Source organism: Blastocystis hominis (assembly GCF_000151665.1).
Source record: "Blastocystis hominis, Singapore isolate B (sub-type 7) whole genome shotgun sequence assembly, scaffold_7".
NCBI classification, from domain to species: domain Eukaryota; class Bigyra; order Opalinata; family Blastocystidae; genus Blastocystis; species Blastocystis hominis.
In genome coordinates this window covers 381,209-403,819 of record NW_013171866.1, presented here as the reverse complement: position 1 = coordinate 403,819, position 22,611 = coordinate 381,209, and the positions used below count along the sequence as shown (strand labels likewise).

General features: G+C 47.6%; 12 protein-coding genes; 6 read left to right on the top strand and 6 right to left on the bottom strand.

The window, feature by feature from the left end:
* Positions 1–507: 507 nt before the first annotated feature.
* Positions 508–1,840, bottom strand: GSBLH_T00007200001 (uncharacterized protein; the record flags this gene model as incomplete). The annotated part of the gene is given in 8 exon segments (XM_013043502.1): positions 508–526; positions 531–634; positions 663–830; positions 861–1,022; positions 1,055–1,117; positions 1,150–1,610; positions 1,641–1,707; positions 1,739–1,840. Coding segments are annotated over 8 exon segments (1,146 nt in total).
* A 171-nt stretch (positions 1,841–2,011) lies between these two features.
* On the top strand, positions 2,012–3,730 carry GSBLH_T00004573001 (uncharacterized protein; the record flags this gene model as incomplete). Its single annotated transcript, XM_013043501.1, has 6 exons — positions 2,012–2,092; positions 2,128–2,302; positions 2,332–2,489; positions 2,522–2,790; positions 2,824–2,871; positions 2,905–3,730. The coding sequence occupies 6 exons, from the start codon at positions 2,012–2,014 to the stop codon at positions 3,728–3,730; spliced, it is 1,557 nt and encodes a 518-aa protein (XP_012898955.1).
* Positions 3,731–4,755: 1,025 nt separating this feature from the next.
* GSBLH_T00004572001 (uncharacterized protein) lies at positions 4,756–6,114 on the bottom strand (the record flags this gene model as incomplete). The annotated part of the gene is made up of 6 exons (XM_013043500.1): positions 4,756–4,913; positions 4,946–5,189; positions 5,219–5,281; positions 5,316–5,712; positions 5,741–5,859; positions 5,893–6,114. 6 exons carry the CDS (start codon positions 6,112–6,114, stop codon positions 4,756–4,758), a joined length of 1,203 nt encoding a protein of 400 aa, XP_012898954.1.
* Positions 6,115–6,923: 809 nt separating this feature from the next.
* GSBLH_T00004571001 (uncharacterized protein) lies at positions 6,924–8,655 on the bottom strand (the record flags this gene model as incomplete). Its single annotated transcript, XM_013043499.1, has 5 exons — positions 6,924–7,009; positions 7,040–8,342; positions 8,373–8,483; positions 8,514–8,558; positions 8,590–8,655. 5 exons carry the CDS (start codon positions 8,653–8,655, stop codon positions 6,924–6,926), a joined length of 1,611 nt encoding a protein of 536 aa, XP_012898953.1.
* Positions 8,656–9,025: 370 nt separating this feature from the next.
* GSBLH_T00004570001 (uncharacterized protein) lies at positions 9,026–9,398 on the bottom strand. XM_013043498.1 has 3 exons: positions 9,330–9,398; positions 9,249–9,297; positions 9,026–9,217 (listed from the first exon to the last, which is right to left on the bottom strand). The coding sequence occupies exons 1-3, from the start codon at positions 9,377–9,379 to the stop codon at positions 9,107–9,109; spliced, it is 210 nt and encodes a 69-aa protein (XP_012898952.1). The 5' UTR covers positions 9,380–9,398; the 3' UTR covers positions 9,026–9,106.
* A 727-nt stretch (positions 9,399–10,125) lies between these two features.
* Positions 10,126–11,666, top strand: GSBLH_T00004568001 (uncharacterized protein; the record flags this gene model as incomplete). XM_013043497.1 has 4 exons in its annotated part: positions 10,126–10,213; positions 10,245–10,306; positions 10,339–10,426; positions 10,458–11,666. The coding sequence occupies exons 1-4, from the start codon at positions 10,136–10,138 to the stop codon at positions 11,664–11,666; spliced, it is 1,437 nt and encodes a 478-aa protein (XP_012898951.1). The 5' UTR covers positions 10,126–10,135.
* A 2,687-nt stretch (positions 11,667–14,353) lies between these two features.
* Positions 14,354–14,785, top strand: GSBLH_T00004567001 (uncharacterized protein; the record flags this gene model as incomplete). The annotated part of the gene is made up of 1 exon (XM_013043496.1): positions 14,354–14,785. One exon carries the CDS (start codon positions 14,354–14,356, stop codon positions 14,783–14,785), a length of 432 nt encoding a protein of 143 aa, XP_012898950.1.
* A 155-nt stretch (positions 14,786–14,940) lies between these two features.
* GSBLH_T00007199001 (uncharacterized protein) lies at positions 14,941–15,546 on the top strand (the record flags this gene model as incomplete). The annotated part of the gene is made up of 3 exons (XM_013043495.1): positions 14,941–15,010; positions 15,047–15,270; positions 15,301–15,546. The coding sequence occupies 3 exons, from the start codon at positions 14,941–14,943 to the stop codon at positions 15,544–15,546; spliced, it is 540 nt and encodes a 179-aa protein (XP_012898949.1).
* A 789-nt stretch (positions 15,547–16,335) lies between these two features.
* On the bottom strand, positions 16,336–17,071 carry GSBLH_T00004566001 (uncharacterized protein; the record flags this gene model as incomplete). XM_013043494.1 has 6 exons in its annotated part: positions 16,336–16,472; positions 16,504–16,608; positions 16,640–16,677; positions 16,708–16,741; positions 16,774–16,955; positions 16,988–17,071. The coding sequence occupies 6 exons, from the start codon at positions 17,069–17,071 to the stop codon at positions 16,352–16,354; spliced, it is 564 nt and encodes a 187-aa protein (XP_012898948.1). The 3' UTR covers positions 16,336–16,351.
* Positions 17,072–18,087: 1,016 nt separating this feature from the next.
* On the top strand, positions 18,088–19,518 carry GSBLH_T00004565001 (uncharacterized protein; the record flags this gene model as incomplete). Its single annotated transcript, XM_013043493.1, has 1 exon — positions 18,088–19,518. The coding sequence occupies one exon, from the start codon at positions 18,088–18,090 to the stop codon at positions 19,516–19,518; it is 1,431 nt and encodes a 476-aa protein (XP_012898947.1).
* Positions 19,519–20,558: 1,040 nt separating this feature from the next.
* On the top strand, positions 20,559–21,095 carry GSBLH_T00004564001 (uncharacterized protein; the record flags this gene model as incomplete). XM_013043492.1 has 3 exons in its annotated part: positions 20,559–20,652; positions 20,687–21,018; positions 21,049–21,095. The coding sequence occupies 3 exons, from the start codon at positions 20,559–20,561 to the stop codon at positions 21,070–21,072; spliced, it is 450 nt and encodes a 149-aa protein (XP_012898946.1). The 3' UTR covers positions 21,073–21,095.
* Positions 21,096–21,441: 346 nt separating this feature from the next.
* On the bottom strand, positions 21,442–22,600 carry GSBLH_T00004563001 (uncharacterized protein; the record flags this gene model as incomplete). Its single annotated transcript, XM_013043491.1, has 4 exons — positions 21,442–21,681; positions 21,713–22,221; positions 22,253–22,500; positions 22,527–22,600. 4 exons carry the CDS (start codon positions 22,598–22,600, stop codon positions 21,442–21,444), a joined length of 1,071 nt encoding a protein of 356 aa, XP_012898945.1.
* Positions 22,601–22,611: the final 11 nt, after the last annotated feature.

The window sequence follows — 22,611 nt, the reverse complement described above, 5'->3', positions numbered from 1 at the left end:
ATTCCAACAACAGAAACCTCCTTCTGCGTTGCCCATAAAGGAAGCCGACTGACCAAAATCGAATTACCCTTATTCATCAACTACAAAGACTAAATAAAATACAAATTGACCATGCAAAGATCATTATCACTTGTGTTCGAAGAGATAGCCCTTCGTCTCCCAACTGTACAGTGGTCATAGTAATCAATCCCTTCTACACCATTTCATTTCGTTTCATTTCACAAACAATATCAAACTAAAAGAACTTATTCCTTCGCCGGTTTGCACGACTGCTTGTGAACCTTCCAATCCGCAATCTGGCACTGCCGAGAGCAATAGAATGTCTTCTTGCAGCGACTGCACTTCTTAAACTCCTCGGTATCGTCTTCATAGCGTCCGCAATCTAATTGGCAATCCAATCCCACTCCCTACTGTGACAGCGATGAATTCGTCTGGCTTCGCTCTTTCCCGTCAGCTGATACATCTCGTTATTATTCGCCTGATACAAATCGCGCAAGCACCTATCGCTCACCGCCTGGCGGCGTCCCTACGCGTTCTTCGCATAGACAGAAAACACGGGAATTCCTGGAATTACATAATTCGCATACCGCAACACTTCCGAAACTGGGAAATTCCGGTTGGCTCGGACGTACCTCTAGATGACGCCTTCTCCGCACTCCAACCTGCTTCTGGAAGTGCTGTCGCAGCGAATCGTCGCTCACGGCGCCTTCTTTGGGATACGGCAGAACGAGGAATTCCTGGAACCAGACCTCCACGTTGCTGACGGTGTACTGCTTCTCCTCGTCCCAAGGCATGTATTCCTGGTGTCCCTGCGCGGAGGGAAGGATGGTCTAGAGGGAACGCGAGGGAGAGAGCCGAACGTAGAGGATATCGGCGAACGTGTCGGACTCCGCGACGCCCTGCACGATGTTGGACTGCGTGTGCTCAGGGAAGAGGATCAGCATCGGGAAGATCAGCTCGTCCTCCTTCACAGCGAACGGCGTTTTGTACCCGTCGGGGTATTGATACATGGTGGGACCCAGCTACGCGTCAGCATCCCCGCGAAGAAGCCAACCTTGTACCCACGAGCATCCATCGTCTTGCGAACCAACTGCTGCTCCGCTTCTTTGCGCTGTTCCTGCGCGTGAGACACTCCAAACAACGCAGTACACTCCGAGCGATCTCCTCGTTCCGCTTCTGCTCCTTGTGCAGACGCGATTCGCACTCGGTTTTCAGCTTGAGCGTGTACACATTGTCCGGCTCGTCTTCCAAAATCAGAGCGCAGCACGCCAAGGCGCCGGGGAGATCGTTGAGACCCGCGAGAGCCTTGGCCTTGCGGTAGAGCACTTTCTTGTAGCGAGGCTGGGGGAAAAAGGGTGAAATAATGCGTACTTCGATGTCGAGCGCTTTCTTGCAGTCGTTCAGACAGGTGCGGAAGTTTTCCTTCTTTAGCTGGATCAGGGAGCAGTTGGCGTACAGAGTCGCCAGCAAATGGAGGTTTTCGGGAGTTTTCTCGAGAAGCTCCGCGTAATAGGCAGCCTTCTTGAATTGTGTGTACGCCTTTGTATACATGCATCTTCCCTTTGCAAAACTAAGCTTCGCCTCGTGCTGGAAATCTTCAACCATCTCCTCTACCGCTCACCCACGAAAAGCACGATTACCATTCGAACGGTTGTCCTGAATGATACTCTCCAGTGCCTGAATATTCGTGTTATGTTTACGATCTTCCTAAAACTCGTAATACGGGAAAGCAACATACGTCCGTGACTTTGTCCATCAAGAGAGGACTATCCTCCATTTCGGCGAAATACTCGTCTCTTTCCTCAGCAGTCCACATTTCGCTTGGGTCGATTTCGTCCATCTCAGCCTCTATCGGCTGGTTTTGAGTGGCTTTACTCATTTAGCAATGGAATAAGTGGTAAATAATGTTTTTAGCCAATTGTCAAAATACCCCGAACTTGTGGAATCCCCATTTTCGTGACGAGTCAAGAATTCAAAAGTTGAAAAAGCAAGGTGTAGGAAGTTATTTCTAATGGAAAAATACACCTTGATCAAGCGGATCGGCAGTGGTAGCTATGGAACTGCTTATCTCGGTAAAGAAAAAGCGTCAGGTGTACTGTTCTGTTGCAGATTTGAATAATCTTGTAGGATTTGTATGTATTCAAGGAGATTGATGCAAAGCAACTGTCACGCGCTGAAGTTAAGAAGATTGCACTTGAGATTAAGGTATTGTCGAGTATGAACCACGAATTTATTGTACGCTATCATGACTACTGCAAGCATGATGGAAATATTTATATTATCATGAGGTATTGTCCTGGGGGTAGGAATGCACAACTCGTTTTCACTTAGGCGATATGCACGAGAGAATTAAATTGCAGGGACGTAATCCTTTCCCTATCGAGCAAGTATTCAAGTGGTTTTTACAGACTGCGCTAGTTTTACACTATCTTCACCAGAAAAAAGTGATCCACCGTGATATCAAACCTCAGAATTTGTTTCTTGACGAAGTATTGCTGTGCTTGGGAGCGCTCGATCGTAGAATAGCAACATCAAAGTTGGAGATTTTGGGATTTCGCGCGTGCTTCAATTCACACAGGATATGGCTCAAACTGCTGTTGGGACGCCTCTCTATGTCGCACCCGAAGTCGTGAAAGGCATGCCCTATGATTCCCGAGCCGATGTGTGGTCAATGGGATGCACGTTCTACGAAATTCTCACGCTGACGCCCCCATTTACGGGTCTCAGCATGTCAGATCTGATGTGTCGTGTGAAAGCGGGCGTGTTTCAGCGGATCGACAACCATTTCGAGTTTGATCTTTGGATTGTTTTTCCACTTTCTAGTTATGACCTGCGAACGATCATTCACTCGATGCTGGAAGTCGATCCACGGTAGATTCTAGTTGTTCGTTTTTAATCATGCAGAAAACGACCCACCATCGAAGATATTCTAATGCAGCCTTGCCTTCTCTCTCGACTACACAAATATTACCCGCAATATGTCCCGACACTCTTTCCATACACAACTCCGTCAGTCGATACGCCGTCCCAGGTTCCTTCCGTTTCCTCCGGAAAGACCTCTTCGGCCTCCAGACTCACTCGCGTTTCTTCCAGTACATCACCTACTAAAATCACGCACGTGTCCTCTACACTCTCAAATTCATCAAAAAACGAGCGAAAGAGCGCGGCTCGGTCTTCGCCCGCCGTCATTTTACACAGAGTCAAGCGATCGATGAGCAATGGATCGGAGTTCGACCTCAGCACCGATGGAAGCTCGGTTTCTGCGGTTTCCACAGTGCGCAGAGCGTCCATGCCCGCCAAACCCATCGAAGTCAAATCGATTCATCACAGAACGCGGAGTTCGGGGATCTCAGCGTACTCTCGGCAAACGCCAGCAGTGGAAGCGGTGAACGAACACACCGAGCCGTCGGTACAAAAGCGAGCGTCCTCCAGCCATAGCTCTGGATCCAAGATCACGCGATATAACGTAAATCCAACCAGCATTCAGCCGATAGAAAGGACTTCTTCGCAGCCAATTCGGGCAACGAGTCCTTCTGTGCGACCTGTTGTGCCCTCTGTACCAAACAAAGAAACACAAGAGAAAAAGAAGAAGATTAGCATCCAACCAATACCGGTTCTGACTGGAGTAAACAAACAACTAAAGTGGAGGGTCCCAAAAAAGCAAGATGTGCTTCGACATGACTGGGAGCTAGGGCAGCTTCGTGGAATATTTGAATACAACCATCAATAAAGAAAATAGTAGCCGTGTATCATAGCGAATTGTTTGTTGCTGACAAATTATGAGCGACACCTATGTGAATTCCGTGCTAAAGTACTGTATCGGAATAATATGTAAAAAGTGTGGTGTCAACTCGATTGAAGAAAGCAGTTTGGATTTTTTAGTGAAGTTGCTGTTTACGTGTATACAGTCGATTTTGTGATGATTATGCATATAGATATTCGGCAAACTGGGAGAGATCTAGTTGAAAGATGTGATGTTTGTGGCACTGTAAAGATACCTGATTCTGTGCTACTCAGATTGTTAATTCCGGATGTGAAATACAAAGCCGTTGTAGCTTATGTGTAGAATTGGAGGACTGGCTGGGAGTTGCGTATTCACACCCGGCTGTTAGAAAATTGTAAAAAAGATCGTATGTTATTTGCAAGTAGCACATCGAACGTTGTTGTAGTGTAGATGTTCCTTCTCTTCCGTTTTCTCCCTCTCCTCTCTTTGGTGAAATGCGCAGTAGAGTTGATCTGTTTGTGATTTCAGCTATTTTTCATGTTAGAGAGAGTAGTGTTGTCCACGTTCACCATTCCAATCTGAAATTGCTGGAGCTGGAAACTCTACGCCGATCGAATCAATTGAGGACGGACTTTGATCAATCTGGGTCCTCTGGGTCCTCTGGGTCCTCTGGGTCCTCTGGGTCCTCGGGATTATCAGGATCTTCACAAGTTCCCGCTCAAACCGATTCAGAGTGTCTTTGGGGCTCAGGAAACCCTTCGTCCTGTAGGGATGCATTTCTTTTACCTATTCTAGCGCTCTTCACCACACCTTCCTCCATTCCCAAAGTCCATTTCTCGCTTCTTCCACTCACTTGTAGCCCAAATTCGCCTCCGCAGCATCCGCGAAAAAAGCTCCTTCCTTCGCTTCCGTCAAGCGGCCGAAAAGTTCGTCTCTTTAGATGGGATCAATCCTTTCCAAACTCCCTTCAAACTTCACAACCACCTACTATGTAAATCGATTTTCCTTTCGTCTTGTTTGCAACAAACACATCAAATTCCTAGCTTTCCCTGTCTCCAAGGTGCATTGGGATTGAAAATAGGAATATACTTGTCGATCTTCGCTCTCTGCTTCTGTACAATACACTCGCAGATCCACACCAGATTTCGAATCTCCTGCAACTTCAAATGGCAATAGCTGTAGAAGCACGCTACTCCTCATCTCTCTCTTCTTCTTTCCTACCAAAATGGAACTGGCTATCGAACGCACTCTCCAGCAATCGCACTTCGTTCAGGTAGAACGCGTCATCCACCGACATCTGCTCGTTCTGGATCGCCACATCGAAGATCCGTCGATACACCCAGTATTTGTCCAGTACGCGTCCCAGCGACTCCACATCCGTCGCCTCGCTCAACGCCTCCAATCCTTCCGGATATAAAAACCCGAACGCTGGCAGCAACGCCTTCCGAATCGGTCGCATTTGCGGCTGGTTTCAGTCCTCTCCATCACCCCTACCTCGTTATACGCCGTGTTGAAACTGCTCAGAATCAAGTGGATCGCCAGCGTGTCCGCCTTCGTCTTCAGAATCTCGCCCATCATCTCCGCCGTGTACCCGCCCAGCGTCTGCGTCCATCGATAGAAATCCTCGAGGTACAGCCGCATCACGCCTTGCTGGAGAAGCGTTAGCGAGCCTTCTTCCAGAAGATGCTTCACTTGCGGAGCGCCCTGCATGGAAAGAGAGCGAAGGACGTACGTAGAGAACGCCTTTTCGCGACTGCTCGTTGAGGTAGGCGCAGAAATACTTGCCCACAGGAAGCTCCACGAGGATGATGTGGAACAGATCGCTGTAGCCCTTGGGGGAGTTGTCGAACGAAGAGATCGCGTTGACGATATGCGTCGGGATCTTGCCGAGAGGGTTGCATTCCTTCTCCAACTCCGCGGCGGTGATTGTCTGGCCGTTCAGAGAGTACTTGATGATGAGAATGATATTGTCGATCATGAATTCGTATCTAGATGAAATTGAAACTGGAAGGTTACGTGGTAAAGTCCATGAACTGAGCGAGGGGCTGAGTGGCTTGCGCTCTCATAAAATTCCACTGGTCGGCTAGTTTCTGCATAGCATGCTTTTGCACTGCGTTCGGGAGGAGAGGTGAACTCTACAAAATAATAATACGGTGCACACAACGAACCTCGTCGGCAAGGAAATTGCCATAGTCGGTCTCCTGAAGGTTCAACTTCACATCTACAATAGAGAGCCGGTAAAAACGAAAACCATCCAGAGTCTCGCACTGACATAAATGATGATAGTCTTGATCTTTCAAAAATCCAGATTTATAACCACGCACTAGAGCTTCCGAATATCCGTGTTGCATGTTAAACGTAGACATATCTCCAGGGTTGAGCTTGCTCATAATTGCTAATTCTCTGAGGGTTCTTAAATCAGAGAAAATCCAAACAAATAATTTGTTTTATACCAATGAGTGTCCTCAGTGAAACGCCCGCACTTTTTCATTTCCAATTTTAGCCATGTATTGACGGCATAGATTCAGAATGTGTATAGGTTGTGGAATGCAAAAAGAGGGCCTTTTCTTTTCCTTGTTCAAACAACCGAGACGGACCCTAATAACCATTTTCACCCGTCCATCGCCTTTCCAACAAACAATTTCTAAACTAAAACCATCATTTCATCCCCTTATATCGCTTGTAGATCAAATCCAGATCGAAGTACCTCCGCCCGGTAATCATCGCGTTCTCCTCCAAGCTCGTGCAATGCGACAGCGCCTTCATCGCCGCCTGCGTCACCGAGAACGGATTCGTATTTCCATACACTTTACAGATCGCATCCTGCACTCCGAGACTGGTGAGCAGTCCATACATCAAATCGCTCCCCGTGATTCCGTGCCCTTTCTTCGCTACCTCACACTCCCCGCCCAGCAGCCCTACCCGGCAGAATCTTCACCGTCGTCTGGTTGAACTTCCCGACCAGCGGCGAGAACAGTGTTCTATCTTCGAACAGCTCCACAAAGATTCGGTTTCGCGCCGACTGCGCGTCCGCCGCCACCACCGCGTCGGGTCCTTTCTCCTCCCTCGCGTAGCCCACGGCCAGCCCGCCCGTCTCCGTGCCATTGCAGACCAGCGCGGAGGCGAGGCGCCGCGTCATGTTCGCCATCTTCTTGTCCACGTTCCGCACTTTGATCGTGAACCCCATGTCGAACGCGCGCTACGCTTCACGCCGCCCTCCCTCGCCTACCGTCGCGGGGGTTTCCTCCTCTTCTTCGCCCGCGCGGTAGTTCTGGATCAGCTGCCCTGCCGGTCAACCCATCGGTCAAACCAAACGAAGATTGTCAACGTCGAAGCTACCCGCCAAATCCTCGATTTCCACCGTTTCCACCGCCTCCGACGACTCCTTCTCGGTTTCCTCGTTTCCACCTTTGCATTTGGCGGCAAACGCGTCCGCGCTCGCCTTCTTCACCGCCGCCCATTTCGCCAGATCGTCCGACAGGCGTTTCGCTTCGCTTCGCCGCTGCCGCAGCCGATGTAACTCCCCTTCCCGCTCCATCCGCTTCGAAACTTCCTGGGCGTTTCGCTCCGAAACCGCCTGGATCGCGCTCGACTCGCTCTCCACCAGTTTTGCCGCCAATTTGGCCGCGCGAAGACTCAGCGACGCGGTTCGCTCCGTCGCACGCGCCGCTTCGCGATTGGCCGCGGTTATTTCTGCCCGCGTGGCCGATCCGTTCTGCGCGACGCTTTCCGCGGTTTTCACGGCCCAATCGGAGACGTCGGAGGCCTGAATCGCCGCCGAAAGAACCCGCGAAAACGCGATTTTGTCCCCGGAAACCTCCTTTTTCAGCCGCTCCAGCGACCGTTCCGTCTGTCTGTGCATCAAAACCGCATGCTCCAGGCGTTTCGTCGCACTACGCAGCGCCGTTTCCGCGGTTTTCAGCGCCTCTTCGGCCTTGGCGCGCTCTGCTTCGTCTGCTTCGCGTTTGACTTGACCCGCTCTGCGCTGCGCGTCCTCGACGACGCTGCGAGCCTCGACGATTTTTCGCTGCGCGTCCTCGACGGCGATTTTGGCGGCTTGCAGCGCGGCTTCTTTGCGCGGCAAAAGTGCTTCGTAGTCCACGCGCTCCGCCGCGCGTTTCGCCCGTTTCTCCAGTCGCTCGGCGAGGGACGGCGGGTTGGCGGCAAGCTGCTTCGCCAGCTGGGCGGCGGCGCGGTCCGTGGCGCGAAGAAGCCCGCGCACGATGCGCTTCGCGTCGTCGACGGTCATCGAATCGACCGCGCGCGGCTGGAATTCCACGCGGAACACGTCGTGCGCCGCGTCCGCCGCCTCGGAAATGCCCATCTCCACCACCGGACGGAATTTCTCGAGGGTACTGGACAGAACCGAGCGCGCGGAGGCGGGTTCCGCGGTTTTTTCAGGTTCTGAAGGTTCCGCGGGGGAGGAGGAGGAGAGGAGGAGCGGCTGGAGGAGCTCGGTGGCGCGGTGGAGGATGCGGGGATCGAGGTTCTGGACGAGACGAGGGTCCGGACCCAGCTCGCTGGAGAAGTTGGCGATGGCATCGGGCGATGCTTCCTCGTCCTCGCTGGGGTCGTACGTGGAGCCGGAGAGCGCGTAGTTCTTCCAGTCGTTGTAGCTCTGTGGGTGAAGGAAAGCGAATGGAGAGACCCAGACGTCCACGGAATGGTCGGCTGGGATGTCGCGAGGACGCGTTACAGGGGCTAACGGGAAGAGGTCTGTATCCCAGATCTCCGGTAGATTCATCTTTTTGGAGAACAACTAGCGATTAGGCGAACGACGCGCTCTTACGAACTCCATTCGCTTGGTGGGAGGAAGCTTCTTCACGCAGCGTCTCTAGAAATTACTTTTGCCGAAAAAGAACTACGTAATAGTCTTGAAGCTTTGTAGCGATCGATGGATCGTCTTGGATCTGCTTGGGCAGCCAGTTCATCGGTTGGTAGCGATACTAGACATAAATCGAGACGAAAAGAGCGCACAGGCGAACTTTCCAGCGCTGCTTCCTCTAACTCTTCAACCGCTTCTTCTTCCATCACTTCATAGTATTCGTCATCCACCAAGTCATCCGTATCGTCATAAGGATACTCCGGTCTTTGGATGGAAACAATAGACCGCATCGGCACTTTGAACAACCGAAAGACCGAGCCTAGTCCTCGATTGGTAACTCTAACAGCGGTTCTTAATCCAAACATTTTGATTGTGAAAGTAGATGGGAATTAACACTTCGTTTCCTCTTCAACATATACAACCCAATTAAATGATTAAAACATATCATTCAATGCCATGTTTCGAACAAACAATACACTCCACATGCTCAAGACGATCGAATCGTTTAAAGATCCTTGGCAAGAATTCTGAAAGCCTCATCAGACTCACCCTACACATTACTCCGACCCAACACAAATTACCTTAGAGCGGATGTATCCACCGAGAGAGATGGTGTCGACCTGTCCAGTGGCAACTCCAGTCTCAGGGTCAATGCGAGCGACGTTAATCTAACGATAAAGCAAGTCACAAACCTTTCACCATAACGGAAGCGTGGTCCTTAGCATCAATGACACGGTTGGTCCAGTCACTACGAATCAGGCGCAGAGTACATAACCTTACCATCTGCGGGGAATGTAAAGTTCAACGTTCTGTCCCTTATCGTTCTGCATATTATTCTATGTGTGGAATAAAGACTCTGTGGAGAAAACGAGAGAGAATGGTACACGGCGGAATGTGGATAGACAATTTATATAGCTCAAAATACTAGGACATCACGAAATCGGGGACACCGAGATGAATATTTATTCACAATTTTGTTTAAAAGAGAGAAGGAAAGGTAAGTTTGATTCCAGCATGGATTTCTCTGCATATTATCGAGGCGGCCGATGATTACCTATATTTGCTACTCTTGACTTTTGAGTGATGAGCATAAACCAAGATCTCTGAGGTCTGCCATAAGCAAGTTCTAAGAAAGCACTTGGTCCCATTCAGCCTTGACTGCTTCTGTTCGTTATGCGAAGTTTTGTGGTAAAGATGAGGAAGAACTACTGTGGATGAAGGGAGTTGGTCGGTGCTTGTCTAGCAGTGGTCTTTTTTGTATATGTATACGAAGCATGCGGAGAACAGTGAAGCGAATGGAATTCCATTGAGTGCTTTTTGAATGATGATAGAAAAGATAGGGACAACTGAAATCCTGACGAAAGAAATCTTTTCTTCAAACTGATGTGTTGTGTGTGAGAATGGTGATGTTGAGACAAGAGCATATGTATCTAATTCGAATATAGGTTTTTTGAGAGGTAATATCTTTCAATTGTTTATTATTATTGTTTGTTGAAAAAGCGAATTTTTAGGAATGACATGAAACCGCGGTTATCATGGAAGGGAGGAGATGAATTTCATGTTCATAAAAGCTCAGATTTGGAAGTATGTCTGCCCTCGAAAAGCGTTTGAAGGAGTTCCAGAAGAAGGCTGGAAACCGCAACTGTTTTGTTTGTAACCAGAAGGTCATCCTTGCCAACGATGAGTTATCTTTAGGGTCCTCAGTATTTTGTGATGGATTTCCTCACTCTGGTGTGCACTGGATGCAGTGGAGTCCAGTGAGCTGTGTTTGTATCGTTTCATGTTGTAGCCGTTCTTTCAGCCACACCATTAAGCACCTGACCCTCGCTACTTGGACCAAGGAGGAGGTTGACCTGGTAGTTACCGGAGGAAACAAGGTTCGTGTAATTTCTCAGCATTGATACATAGAAAGCTGCTAAGAAGTACCTGAAGAGCTGGGATGAGAATAAGAACCCTCGTCCTCAGCCTAGTGATAAGGAAGGTGTGAAGCAGTTCATTCAGGACTGTTTCGTCGACCAGATCTGGGCTGGAAAGGGTGGAAAGTCCAAGAAGAGCGACTATGACGATGACTACGAGGACGACTATGTTCCTAAGAAGGGAAAGAAGTCCAGCAAATACGACGATGACGACGACGACGACTTCGCCCCTCGCAAGCCTGCTAAGAAGGGTGGCCGCTTCGAAGACGACGACGACGACTTTGCTCCTCGCAAGCCTGCTAAGAAGCCGAGCCGCTTTGAGGACGACGACGACGACTTTGCTCCTCGTAAGCCCGCTAAGAAGCCGAGCCGCTTTGAGGACGATGATGATGACTTCGCTCCTCGCAAGCCTGCTAAGAAGGCGAGCCGCTTTGAGGATGACGATGATGATTTCGCGCCTCGCAAGCCCGCTAAGAACATGAAGAAGCCCGCGATGGATCTGTCCGGCTCGGAGGATGAGGACTTCGCTCCTCGCAAGCCTGCCAAGAAGCCTCCAATGAAGCCTGGCCGCCGTGGACTGGAAGTGTCCGAGGAGGAGGACGATTTCGCGCCTCGCAAGCCCGCTAAGAAGGCTCCAATGAAGCCTGGAAAGAAGCCTATGATGGATCTCTCCGGCTCGGAAGATGAGGACGACTTCGCGCCTCGTAAGCCTGCCAAGAAGGCTCCTGCCAAGCCTGCCAAGAAGGCGAGCCGCTTCGATGATGAGGACGAGGAGGAGGAGGACTTCGCTCCTCGCAAGCCCGCCAAGAAGGGTCTCGTGAAGCCTGGCAAACCTGCCCGCAAGCCTGTGGAGTTGACCGAGGAAGAGGAGGAGGAGGAGGACTTCGCGCCTCGCAAGCCCGCCAAGAAGGCGCCCGCCAAGCCTGCGAAGAAAGCTCCCGCCGCGCCCGTTGAGCAGTACGATGAGAGCTATGGATATGATCAGGGATACGATCAGGGCTATGGATATGATCAGGGCTACGGATATGACCAGAGTGGATATGACCAAGGATATGGATATGATCAGGGATATGGCTATGATCAAGGCTATGGATACGATCAGAGTGGATATGATCAGGGCTATGGATATGATCAGGGTGGTTATGATCAGGGCTATGATCAGGGCTACGGATACGATCAGAGCTATGGCTATGGATATTAAGCTTGTACTTGTTGTTTTGTTTGAAACAGGTGTTTTGGGAGGTGTTTTGGGAATTCCAGAAAGTCGGGAGATATCGTAGATGAAATGATCCTTGTTTTTCTACAGATTTCCCAGTCGTTTAATTTGTTTTTTGTAGGGATTCGTTTTGTCTGCCATTGTTCTCATGGATATGTAGATTCGTTTGCAGAACCGACCATGGCTCCATGGAAATTTGGAAATAAGCAAAAGAAAGAGGAAGAAGAAGAGGAGGAGGAAGTGGAGTACGTTGAAGAAGAGGTAGAAGTAGATTCAAATGGAGAGGAAATTGAGTATGTGGAGGAGGAGGTGGAAGTTTCAGATGACGAGGAAGTGGAGGAGGAGGAAGAAGAGGAGGAGGAACCAAAACCAAAGCCAAAAGCGCCCGCTGCAGCGCGTTCCGCTCCTGCTGCTGGAAATGACAGCCGAGTCAAGGAAGTAGCTTGCATTATGGTTTTAGTGAACAATAGCTGGAAAAGGAACTTAAGGAGGAGCGCGAGAATGTAAATCTGCTTCAAGAAAGTTGCGATCCACGGAGATTCTCACCGATCTAGAGGTCGACGAACTCGAGAGAGATAATAAAGATAAAGATAAGGAGATTGCGAAGCTGAACAAGGCCATCTCCAAGAGCAAATCAAAGAAGGAGGCGCAGCAATTGGTTGAAGAACTCATATCCTCTTTTTTTAGCCTCTTTTTTGTGTTCGTTTCTTAACGGTCACGAAGAAGCTCGTGCAGCCGAAGAGCAAGCCATGCAACAAGTGCGCGCTCTGCAAGAAATGGTTCGAAACCAGCCAGCTGCGAGCTCGAACGACGTGCTGGACAGCGTGGAAATGAAAGTTCTGCAGCGCAATCTGGACGCCACACAGGCCGAGCTGAAGCAAACCGAAGGGCGACTGAACCAAATCCTGCAAGAGAAGACGAAGCTGGAGCAGAACTTGTTCCGATCGCACCAGGATTACAAGGACTTGCAGCAAAGCATCGAAGCCCGCGTGAAAACGCAGGGCGAAGCGTTGAAAATCGAGCTGGATATGGTTCGAGCCGAGTTAGAAACCACCAAGCAAGCGGTACACCGCAAAAAGGAGCAAATGAGGCGTAGAAAGAAGCGCTGGAATCGCAGACCGAAGAGCTGAAGAAGGAAGTGGAGGAGGCGAGACTGACGGGAAGCAGCTCGGCCGCGGAGAACGAAGAGCGACACATCGCGGAGGTTCGGCAGAACTACGAGGGCCAAATCTCCGCTCTGAACGAGCAGATCGCGATCATGCAGCAAGAACTAGCAAAAGAAGAGGAGAAAACGACGAAGGTGAAGGAGGAAATGGAGGTGGAAGTGAAGCTGAATCGCGAGAAGGAAGAGCGATTGGCGAATCGTGTGGAGTCGCTGAGTCGCGAGTTGAATGATGCGAATGAGCGAACGCGCGCCGTGCAGAAAGAGAAGGAAGAGAAGGAGGAAGCCATCGAGGAATTGAATCGACGCGTGGAATCGGCGTTGGCGGCTTCGCGCGTCGTTCAGGAGCAGCAAATGGAGAAGGAGAAAGTGGCAATGGATTCGGTGCGTGAGGGATAGGAGCTGATGCAGGAGAAATCGATGCGTTCGCAGGCGGAGCAGCGATCGATCGAGTTGTTGCAGCAGCGCAAAGATTGGGAAGGCGGCATGGAGTCGAAGGACGCCGAGATCGCGGAGCTGAAGAAGAAAGTGGAAATGCTGGAAGAAAAGGAGAAGGATCTGCAGTTAGAATTGAAGGTGGGGCAGCGAGTTCGGTTCGATTCGATTTAGACGCTGACGAAGAAAGGAGCGTCGACGGTGGCGGAGGTGCGCGACGAGATGCGGAACATCCAGCAGAACTGCTTGGACCAGATCGAAGCGGTGCAGGCGGAGAAGCAGGCGGAGATCGAGCGGTTCGAGAAGGAGAAGGAGAAGATGGAGGCGGAGGCGATCGCTCTGCAGAATTCCTTCGTGAAGCAACGCGAAGAAATGGAGAACGAGAACGACAAGGAGAAGAAGCGGATCATCGATCAGTACGAGAAGGAGCGCGCGCAGATGACCTCCGACTTCGAGAAAGAGAAGAAGTCGATGCTCGCGGAGAAGGAAGACGCGCTTTCCTCCGCCAGCAAGGACATGAAAAACGACCTCAAAAAGGCGCAGCAGGAGGCCGAAGCCGAGTTCGCGCAGCGACTGGAGGCGCAGCGGAAGGAGCTCGAGGCGCAGCACCAGGCCGCGCTGGCGCAGACGCAGGCGGAGAACGCGACGCGGCTGGCGCAGCTGCAGACGGCGGCGCAGACGCAGCTGACGAAGCTGAAAGAGGAGTGCAAACGCCGCCTGGAGGCGCAGAAGAAGGAAATGGAGGAGAAGGCGAAGGCCATGCCGGACCTCGGATTCTCCTCGGCCATGATGATCGACCCCTTCGCGGGAATTCCCACCGGCGAAGAAGCGGCAGGCGAAGAAGCGGCGGGCGCCGAGGAGGCGAAGAAGGACGACTTCGACGACTTTGGCGACCTCGGCGACTTCACCGCCATCGAAGTCCCCGCGGTGGCTCCGGCTCCCACCGCTGTTTCCACGGTTTCCACGGTTTCTACGGCGGGTCCGTCGGCGGAGGAGGAAGCGCTGCGCGCTGTAGGAGTGGAGAAAAGGAAGCGAAATGTAGGAAAACGCGTCGCTGAAGGCGGAGCTGGCGCAGATGAAGGAAGAGAACGAGCAGAACATGCAGATCGTGACGTTCAAACTGGAGCAGATCGCGTCGATGCAGGAAACGACGCAGCAGATGGAGGAGAAGATCGAGGAGCTGTCGACGGAGCTGGAGAAGGAGAAGGCGGAGCGCAAGGAGGAGAGCAAGCAGCATTTGGAGAAGATTAAAGACTTGACGGCGAAGTGCAAATTGCTGAAGGCGAAGAACGAAAAAATGAAAGCTGCAGCAGGCGCAGCGCCTGCAGCCGCGCCCGCAAAGGAAAAACCGAAGAAGCTGTCGCTGTTCGGAAGGAGAGGAGCTGCAGCGGCGACGCCAAAATCGGAGAGTGAAAGTGAGGATAGTGAGGAGGAGGCTTTGTGGATTGTTTGTTTGCCACATCCGGTTTTATTCTTATGTCTGGTTTGCACTGCGGAGAGTGGGTGAGGCGTAGAACCACAGCCTGTTGCGAAAGTCATCAATCCGGCTGATTATAGTCTTCCCCAACTAGAGAGCATGAATCAGATGTTGCTCTCTGTACTGTTATTGGAGTTGTTGCTGACAAGTAGAGGAGAGAACAGCTAGTCTCAATGCTTACTACTATGCAAGATACGAACGAAAAGGCAGAAAAGGCGATTGAAGCGCTTGGCTGCATGAAGCCCCAGAACCAGGGTATGATTTTGTGCTCAAAATGCCATTATATTGTAGAAAACGATATTTTGATTCCAGTGTCTTCAAACATCTTAATTCCCGGAAAATTAGATAATGTAGATCACGTTTATGTGTCAGTCGGAACTGGATATGTTGTGGAAAAGACCGTTGAAGATGCCACGACGTTCTTCACAAACCAAGCAAATATGTTGAGCGGCAGTATAAAAACGATTCGTTCCCAAGCGATGTCCATCGAGGACCAGCTCGTCCCTCTTCAAAGAGTTCGTGCTTTTGTGATTTGTGACCTCTAGATGATCGAAATCCGCCGACAGCAGCAAGAAGCCGCTAAGGCCAAACAATTGCTTGTTTGTTGCAACAAACATCCTTCATCAAACAATCACGTCATGTATGGAGTGTTCGGCTGCGAATTCCCTCCTGGGAGATTCAGCGCCATATATGGATTCTGCAGCTCTCTCGTTCGGTCGACCACCTGCCCTGGGATTCCCCGCGGCGAGTTCATAACGAAGAACGGCGAGGTCTGTGGGAGAAGTGGGTAAGTGGCTTGAGGAGGCAGCTGGGAAAAGCGCGAGGTGTTCGTGTCGGAAGGGTAGTGGGGAACCACCTGCATAAACTGCGTGTTTTGGTTGGTGTAGACCCTACATGGAAGAGAATGATGATAAAAACGGGATGAATGGATAGGGCATGGAAGGATGGATTTGATATGGATATTGCTGCGCGTAGAGATTAGGACGCTGCTATAAGAGAGAGAAAGCAAGGGGTACAGGGATTTCCACACTGGGTGGGTTAACAACTTCATCTTTTATGGAGACTTGTTTCTATAATTTGAAAACCAAATCAGATAGAAACATCTATAATGGAAATTGGCTGTGGGTGATCTGCTGTTTCTGGGGTGGGATTTTCATATCGAGTATTTTGTCGTTTATGGTTTTCTGGCTTGGTTGGGGTACTGGGTCGCTTGGAAGGAGCAGCTGTGCTCTTTGAGATGGCTTCCTCCTGCTTCTTTAGGATCAGAGCATCAATTTCATCGAGTGAAGACAGTAGAAAATCCTTTTCACAGTTGAGAGAACAAATCTCTAACATACACAGGTAATTTACTTTCTCCAACTAATCCATTATTTCATTTTTCCAACAGTACTTCCTGGACTTCAGAAAGCAAGAGAGAATACTCCGACCGCAAGGATACCAATCTAACACATAGCAAACTTCCACTCTAAGCTACAGATCGTCTTTTGACGGATTATCAACTTTCTGCTGTTCCTCAGTCATTTCACCCAACAAAAAATTTGTAACAAAGGAGAAGTGATTGGCATGGCAAACAAAAATACTTTATAAACAAATAAATTACTTAGAAGACTGGACACACTCGAAATACTTTTCCTCTAGTTCAGAGCAAGCCTCTCCCTTGGTCAAACACTCTGAGAAAAGATTCATTTCCACTTCACAGGGTCTCTCCTTCAAGTGACTATCAAATCATATGAATTGAATGAACAAACTCAGCCACAAGCAACTTCTCGGCACTCTTCATGCTTTCTTCAGCTTCATGCATCAACTCCGATTCCTCTGACTCGCCCTCCTCGTTTTTCTTCATGATATCATTTCTATTTCGTTAGTACAATTAGTAGGAGATACAGATTATCCTGGGTTTTCTCCTCTTCGGTACGTTCAGGCTACAATTAACATGGAAAGAAAACAAATACAATACCACCCGACAGCATATCATCCAGATTATTCCTATTGATAAGCCAACTCAAAATATGCAATACATAAATGACATTAAGCCTGGAGTTGCTGTAGAATCCCCTTCGACCGTCTCATCTTCATTTTCCTCGTCTTCATTTTCCTCTTCCTCTTCCTCGTCTTCTTCCCCTTCCTCCTCTTCCGTTTCAGAATTGTTCAATTGTTCCTGCACATAATCGTGAATTCTGTTTGATAATGCTTCACTGACCTTGAATTCATTAGAATGTACAGAAAAGATACCGTGATTGACCATTCCTCGTTCTTTTCTTCAGATTCCACATTATCTATATTCTCGTCTTCGTAGGAAGATTGGCTTGCACCCATGATATAGCAGGGACTCAAAATGAAGGTAAGTATTGATAGAAAAATAGCAGGGATTTTTGTCAGACAAAGAAATCTGTTTTTTGCAGGTTTACTTTGTTTCTTCTTTCATTCTATGCAGGAAAACGTCAGTAGTGACAGCCTATTAAAAAGGGTATTGATTCAATTGCCTATTCACGTAGTTCAGCGACATTCTCAACAGAATTCAAGGACTAAGGGATGCTGCATCGATAGATCCGTTAATGGAAGAGCTACATACGATCATTTCGCAAATTTCAAAAAAAGGTAGTAGCGAAGACATCGTTTCTTTATGCACCCTTTCCGAAGTATGCTTTGTAAAATATATTTTACAATCAGAAATTGTTCTACGATAGTCTAAATGAACATGACTATAGTCGCACGTGTCTTTACATACAAATATTTACAGCTATTGTTCGAGATTGTGGAAATCAGTTTAGTAGCGAATTCATAAGAATCCGTTTTGGATTAAGTCAATGTCTTACTTGTGAGAATCCTGTATGAATGAAGAGATGCATGAACAATAGGCTCTTTTTGAAGCTGCTAAAGAATTGCTGAAGTTAGTATTTGAAAAGTGTCCGGGAGATAGCGAATCGTTTACGCTTCTGTTTACTCTGCTAGAAAGTAAAAGAAGCAGCGAGGATGTTCTTTCGTTCATCATGGACTGCATCGATGTGTTTCTGAAGTGGGACTTGAACCACATTTTCTGCATTTATTATCGCTTGCTTTCTCTGTTGAACGCGATGCTTTCTCTGGAAATCGCAGGGCAGTTTCCCCAGCAGCTCTCGCAGCGACTGCATGTTCAATACGACGCAGTGAAAGACTTGGAGAATCGAATGGATAAGCGTCATGTTCCGATAAAGAAACAAGAAAGAGAAGAGAATGAAAATGAAAGAGAAGGTGAAAATGAAAATGAAAATGAAAATGAAAGTGAAAGTGAAAGCGAAAACGAAAGTGAGAATGAGAATGAGAATGAGAATGACGCTGAAGAAAGAAAGGAAATGGAATCAACTTCATCGATAAGTTTTTGGATGATTTTGTTGGTGTTTGTTTTGTGTAGTGTTGGATCGATTTTTGTGATTCTGAATTACCGTGACCAATTCACATCTCTTCAAATGGATTATTCGAATAGTCCGTTTGTTGTTGGAATGAAGAGGGGAGCGTTGAAAACAAAACAATTCATCACAAATCAACTCGATGATCTGAACGAGAAAATGAAAAGAGCGAGGAATATGGAGGCTGCGATGAGACGAGAAGTAGAAGAGACGCTGAAAGAAAAAGGAGAAACTGGAGAATGGAGAATTGGAGAGAAGGAAGAAGTGATTGATAATTCGATAGAGATGAAAGCAAATCAAAACGATTTGATAGTTGAGGAGACAGAAACAGAAACAGAAACAGAAACAGAAACAAAAGCAGACGAAGAGCAAAATGAGAATGAAATCAAAGTGATTGAAGTTGAAATCGATTTGAATGAGAATGAAACTAGAAATGAGATTGAAATAGAGGTGAATGAAGAGAATAAAGAGATTGAGATTGAATGTGAGGTAAAAGAAGAGAATGAAAATGAAAATGAAACGATTAAAAAAGAGGTTGAAGTGAAGGTAGATGAATTGGTGGAAGAGAATCAAAGCAAAGTAGAAACAAAGGCAAATGAGAATGAAATGGAAGGAGGAGATGTAGGAGAGATGGTGATTGAATGTGAGATAAAAGAAGAAGGAAAAAAGAAGAAAGATGTAGAGAAAGAAAATGAAGTAAAGGAGCAAACTGAAGTAGAAGTGATTGAAGAAAATGAAAACAAGGATGTGATTGAAGAAAATGAAAACAAGGATGTGATTGAAGAAAATGAAAAAGGAATTGAACCTGAATGTGAAGTGAATGATGAGAGTGATCATGACAATGAGTCTGCATCTGAATCGGATGTTGAACTTGAATTGCCTTCACGTACTGTAGAAAATCAGAGTGAAAAAGATTTCAATTCTGTGGATCACGAAGAAAAGGGAGAAAAGAGCGATGTTTCTGCTTCTGCTTCGACGACGACGTTGAATGAATTGAATGAACAGGATCCTGACTTTACGGTTGAAGAATCAAAACCATCTTTCGATGAAGATCCGTCCATAAAACCTCAGGACAACTCACCATCGTCTACCGAGTCATTTTCCCCAAATATTACGCTCGAAGAAAAAGGTGAATCACAAAAAGACAAGGCTGAAAATCAATTCTTATTTTCTCGCATTCTAATAAAGCATCTATTTAAATGGGGCAAGTCCTTGTCAAGTTCCCTTTTTTCAATCTTTTTCATTGTAGAAATCCTTTCTTCGATATATGTAAAAATAATTTTCGCTGCCTTCCTTATAATTAACAAATATAAAAATTTGAAGAGTAGTTCCTTTGATTCTCTTTTCTCTAGAGGAAATCGAGGAAATGCAAAGTGAAGAAGTCATAGAAAGCGACGAGAGCTCGGAAGAGGAGCAATCATCCTTGAATGACCAAGAGAGTACTGTAGATGCTGCGGATGAAGATTCCTTTTATTACAGTCAAATCAAGAAGATGATATCTCAGTAAGGTTGATACTTCACTTTAAACACAGTACCCTTCCTTCTCGCAAGTACCAGTAATTATGTTTCGATATTCAGTACTTTGTTTATTATATAAATCCTATTCTGTTCGTTAATTAGTCAAGAAAAACACAAAGAACTAGTTACCGCGGGAAACTGCTCGATTTGGAGAAAAAGCATGTGTTACGCAAGTGAAAAGTTTATTGCGGGTAACATTCTGTGTTGCTTTGTTTTCTCTGTTTTTCTTTAAGCCAGAGTTTGTATTGTGTCCCGTTTGCGAAACAGTAAAGCGATAATGAAGGTAAAACCCTATTACAAGATCCTTTCTTATGGAGCGGGATCCTATAAAGAAGGTTTACACATGAGGTTAATGGAAAAGTTAGAAAAGTATCATTCTCAAGCATCTTGAACTTAGGGAAACTTACGATAAAGCGGTAATCTGCCCTTCATACGAAGACAGTAACCAGTGGATAGTCATTCATTGTCTTTATTTGTGTGGGAAATGACTCATAGTAGTGTTCTTTTTTAATGATATCAATGTGCTTTATGGCGCCGTCCAAGATTATTGCACAAATTTTTCATGCCCCTATATGTCTGCTGGTGATCAGTAGCTTTTTATCAATCGTTAGCTGAGAGTTAGATTTGAATACGTATGGGTCGATCATTACCGTTACAAAACGGTTACCAGTCTGCCAGCTAAAACCTATATCGATTTCCTCATCCAATGGATTTCGAAGCAGCTTGAAAAAGAGAGTTTATTCCCATCAGACAAAAGTACGACTGAATACAAATAGTGAATCGCAGATAGCATTTTTCCTCGTCGATATGTGAATACGGTGAAAAGCGTCGTGAAACGCTATTTCCTTATCTATGCGCACATTTACCACAGCCATCTTAACACACTGAAAGATTTAAAGATGGACACAGCTTTTCTTGATAGTCTTGCCTACTTTTTTTACTTTATCGACTTGTATTCTCTCATCCCTTTAACGGATCTTTGGCCTCTTTCGTGTGCCATTCATCGATTAGTTCCCAATTTAAATAGTACTCCCTTGCCGTTTGATTGATTCGCTAGTCACACGACTTTTAAGACAGGAAGAAAAGGAAACACGAAAGCCACAAGGCAAGATCGAATTGTGTTGTTTATGGGTAGAAGAAAAGCCCGTTTCCCAGTTAATCAGCGAAAAAACTGACTGTTTTCATAGTTCTCCGATCGCGCCGAGTGACGAAGCTGAAACATCAGTGACATCGTTTCAGCCGACACTGTCTTCACTGAACGTTCTGATCGCTCCGAAGAGTCGAGTGGCGTCGTGGTTGAATCGAGAAAGGAGAAGAGGGTCTTCTGCAAGTATTTCCACGCCTATTGAAGGAAATGGAGTGAGTGAAGAGAGAGAGAGTGAAGCGTAGAGTTTGACTTGTACCATTATGTAGAATAGAATGAAGATTGACGTTGCTGGTTGTTTGTTTTGAGACATGTTGGAAGGGTGAATGGAAAGAGGGATGAATGAATTGTGATGGATGGATAGATGACGATTCGCATTGGGTTCGTTTTGGTTCTTTCTCTTGGTAGGATTCGATGTGACTCAATCCACACACGTTCACTTATCCATCAACATCACTGAATTCTAGTCATTTCACTTCACTTCACTTTATTCCCAGCTTCTCTTCTCTTCTCTTCTCTTCTCTCCACACCACTCTATTATTCCTAGCCTCTCTTCTCTTCACTCCATTCCACTCCACTCCACTCCACTCCCTACCATTCTCTTCCTCTGCCACCCCACTCTTCCATCCTCGTTTCATTCAACAAACACTCCATTCCACTTCCAACATTTCCCCATGCTCCTCCGGATTGTACTCCTCCACCAGCATCTGCGAGAACTCCCGAATGCTCTCCACGCCGCGCACTTCGTCCGTCAGCTGCGGCACCAGCAAGATATGGAAGTCCGCGAACAGATCGAACACCTGCGTGATGTACTTGTCCTGCATCTTCCGCCGCGCTATGCACTTCCGGCACGCGCAATCCTTGTCCGGAAACACCACCTTCCGTCCCACGCCCTCCCTCGCGCCCTACCTGGTTGATCACGACCGAGTTCACGTTGATTCCGTACTTTGACAGCTGCTGAACCAGTCGCTCCGTTTCGTAAACGCTCAAAAACTCCGGGATGCACACGCACACAAACGTCGTTTCCGCGGGGTTTTTGAAGCGTAGAGACACTTTGTGGATGGTTTCTTTCATCACAGAGAACTTGTCCATGAGGTCGTCGAGGCTGGGACCCTGGTTCCCCAACAACGAGGTGATCTGGCTGAGCATGTTGCCCATTGACGACTTGAGGCTGTTGATGCTGTCCAGGGACTTCTCGATGATGGTGGGGAAGGACAGAAGACGGAGAGTGTGTCCAGTGGGCGCTGTGTCGAAAACAACGACATCGTACTCCATGTTCTGGACTTGCTCCATGAGCTGCGAAAACGACATGGCTTCGTCGATTCCTGGAAGCTGGGACGATACAGAGTTCAGCAAATCACCCAGTTTCGAACTTGTTTCATCACTTACTTCCGGAAGTCGCAAGAACTTCTTAAAATCTGCAAATAACTACGAAGCGGAATAGAATACCATTTTGAGGATTGGATTCGATCTCCATACAGAATAAATTGGTGAATCCGTTCACCGCTGTAGGATGACTCGTAAATTTCTGCTTGAACGCATCACTACGATTCGAATAATTCAAATGCACATACCTTAAATTGTGAGCAGGATCCGTAGAAACGAGCAACACTTTTTTCCCCTTTTCACTCAAGCGATACGCAAGAGAACACGAAGTGGTTGTCTTTCCAACACCTCCTTTTCCTCCCACAAAGATCCTACAAATGAATTCACACAGGCGCACGAATACCATTTTAAAGTCGACGCATTGATAATGTGGTTTAAGGTGGGTTCTGGAATATCGATATCTGCCTCCATGAACGAATATT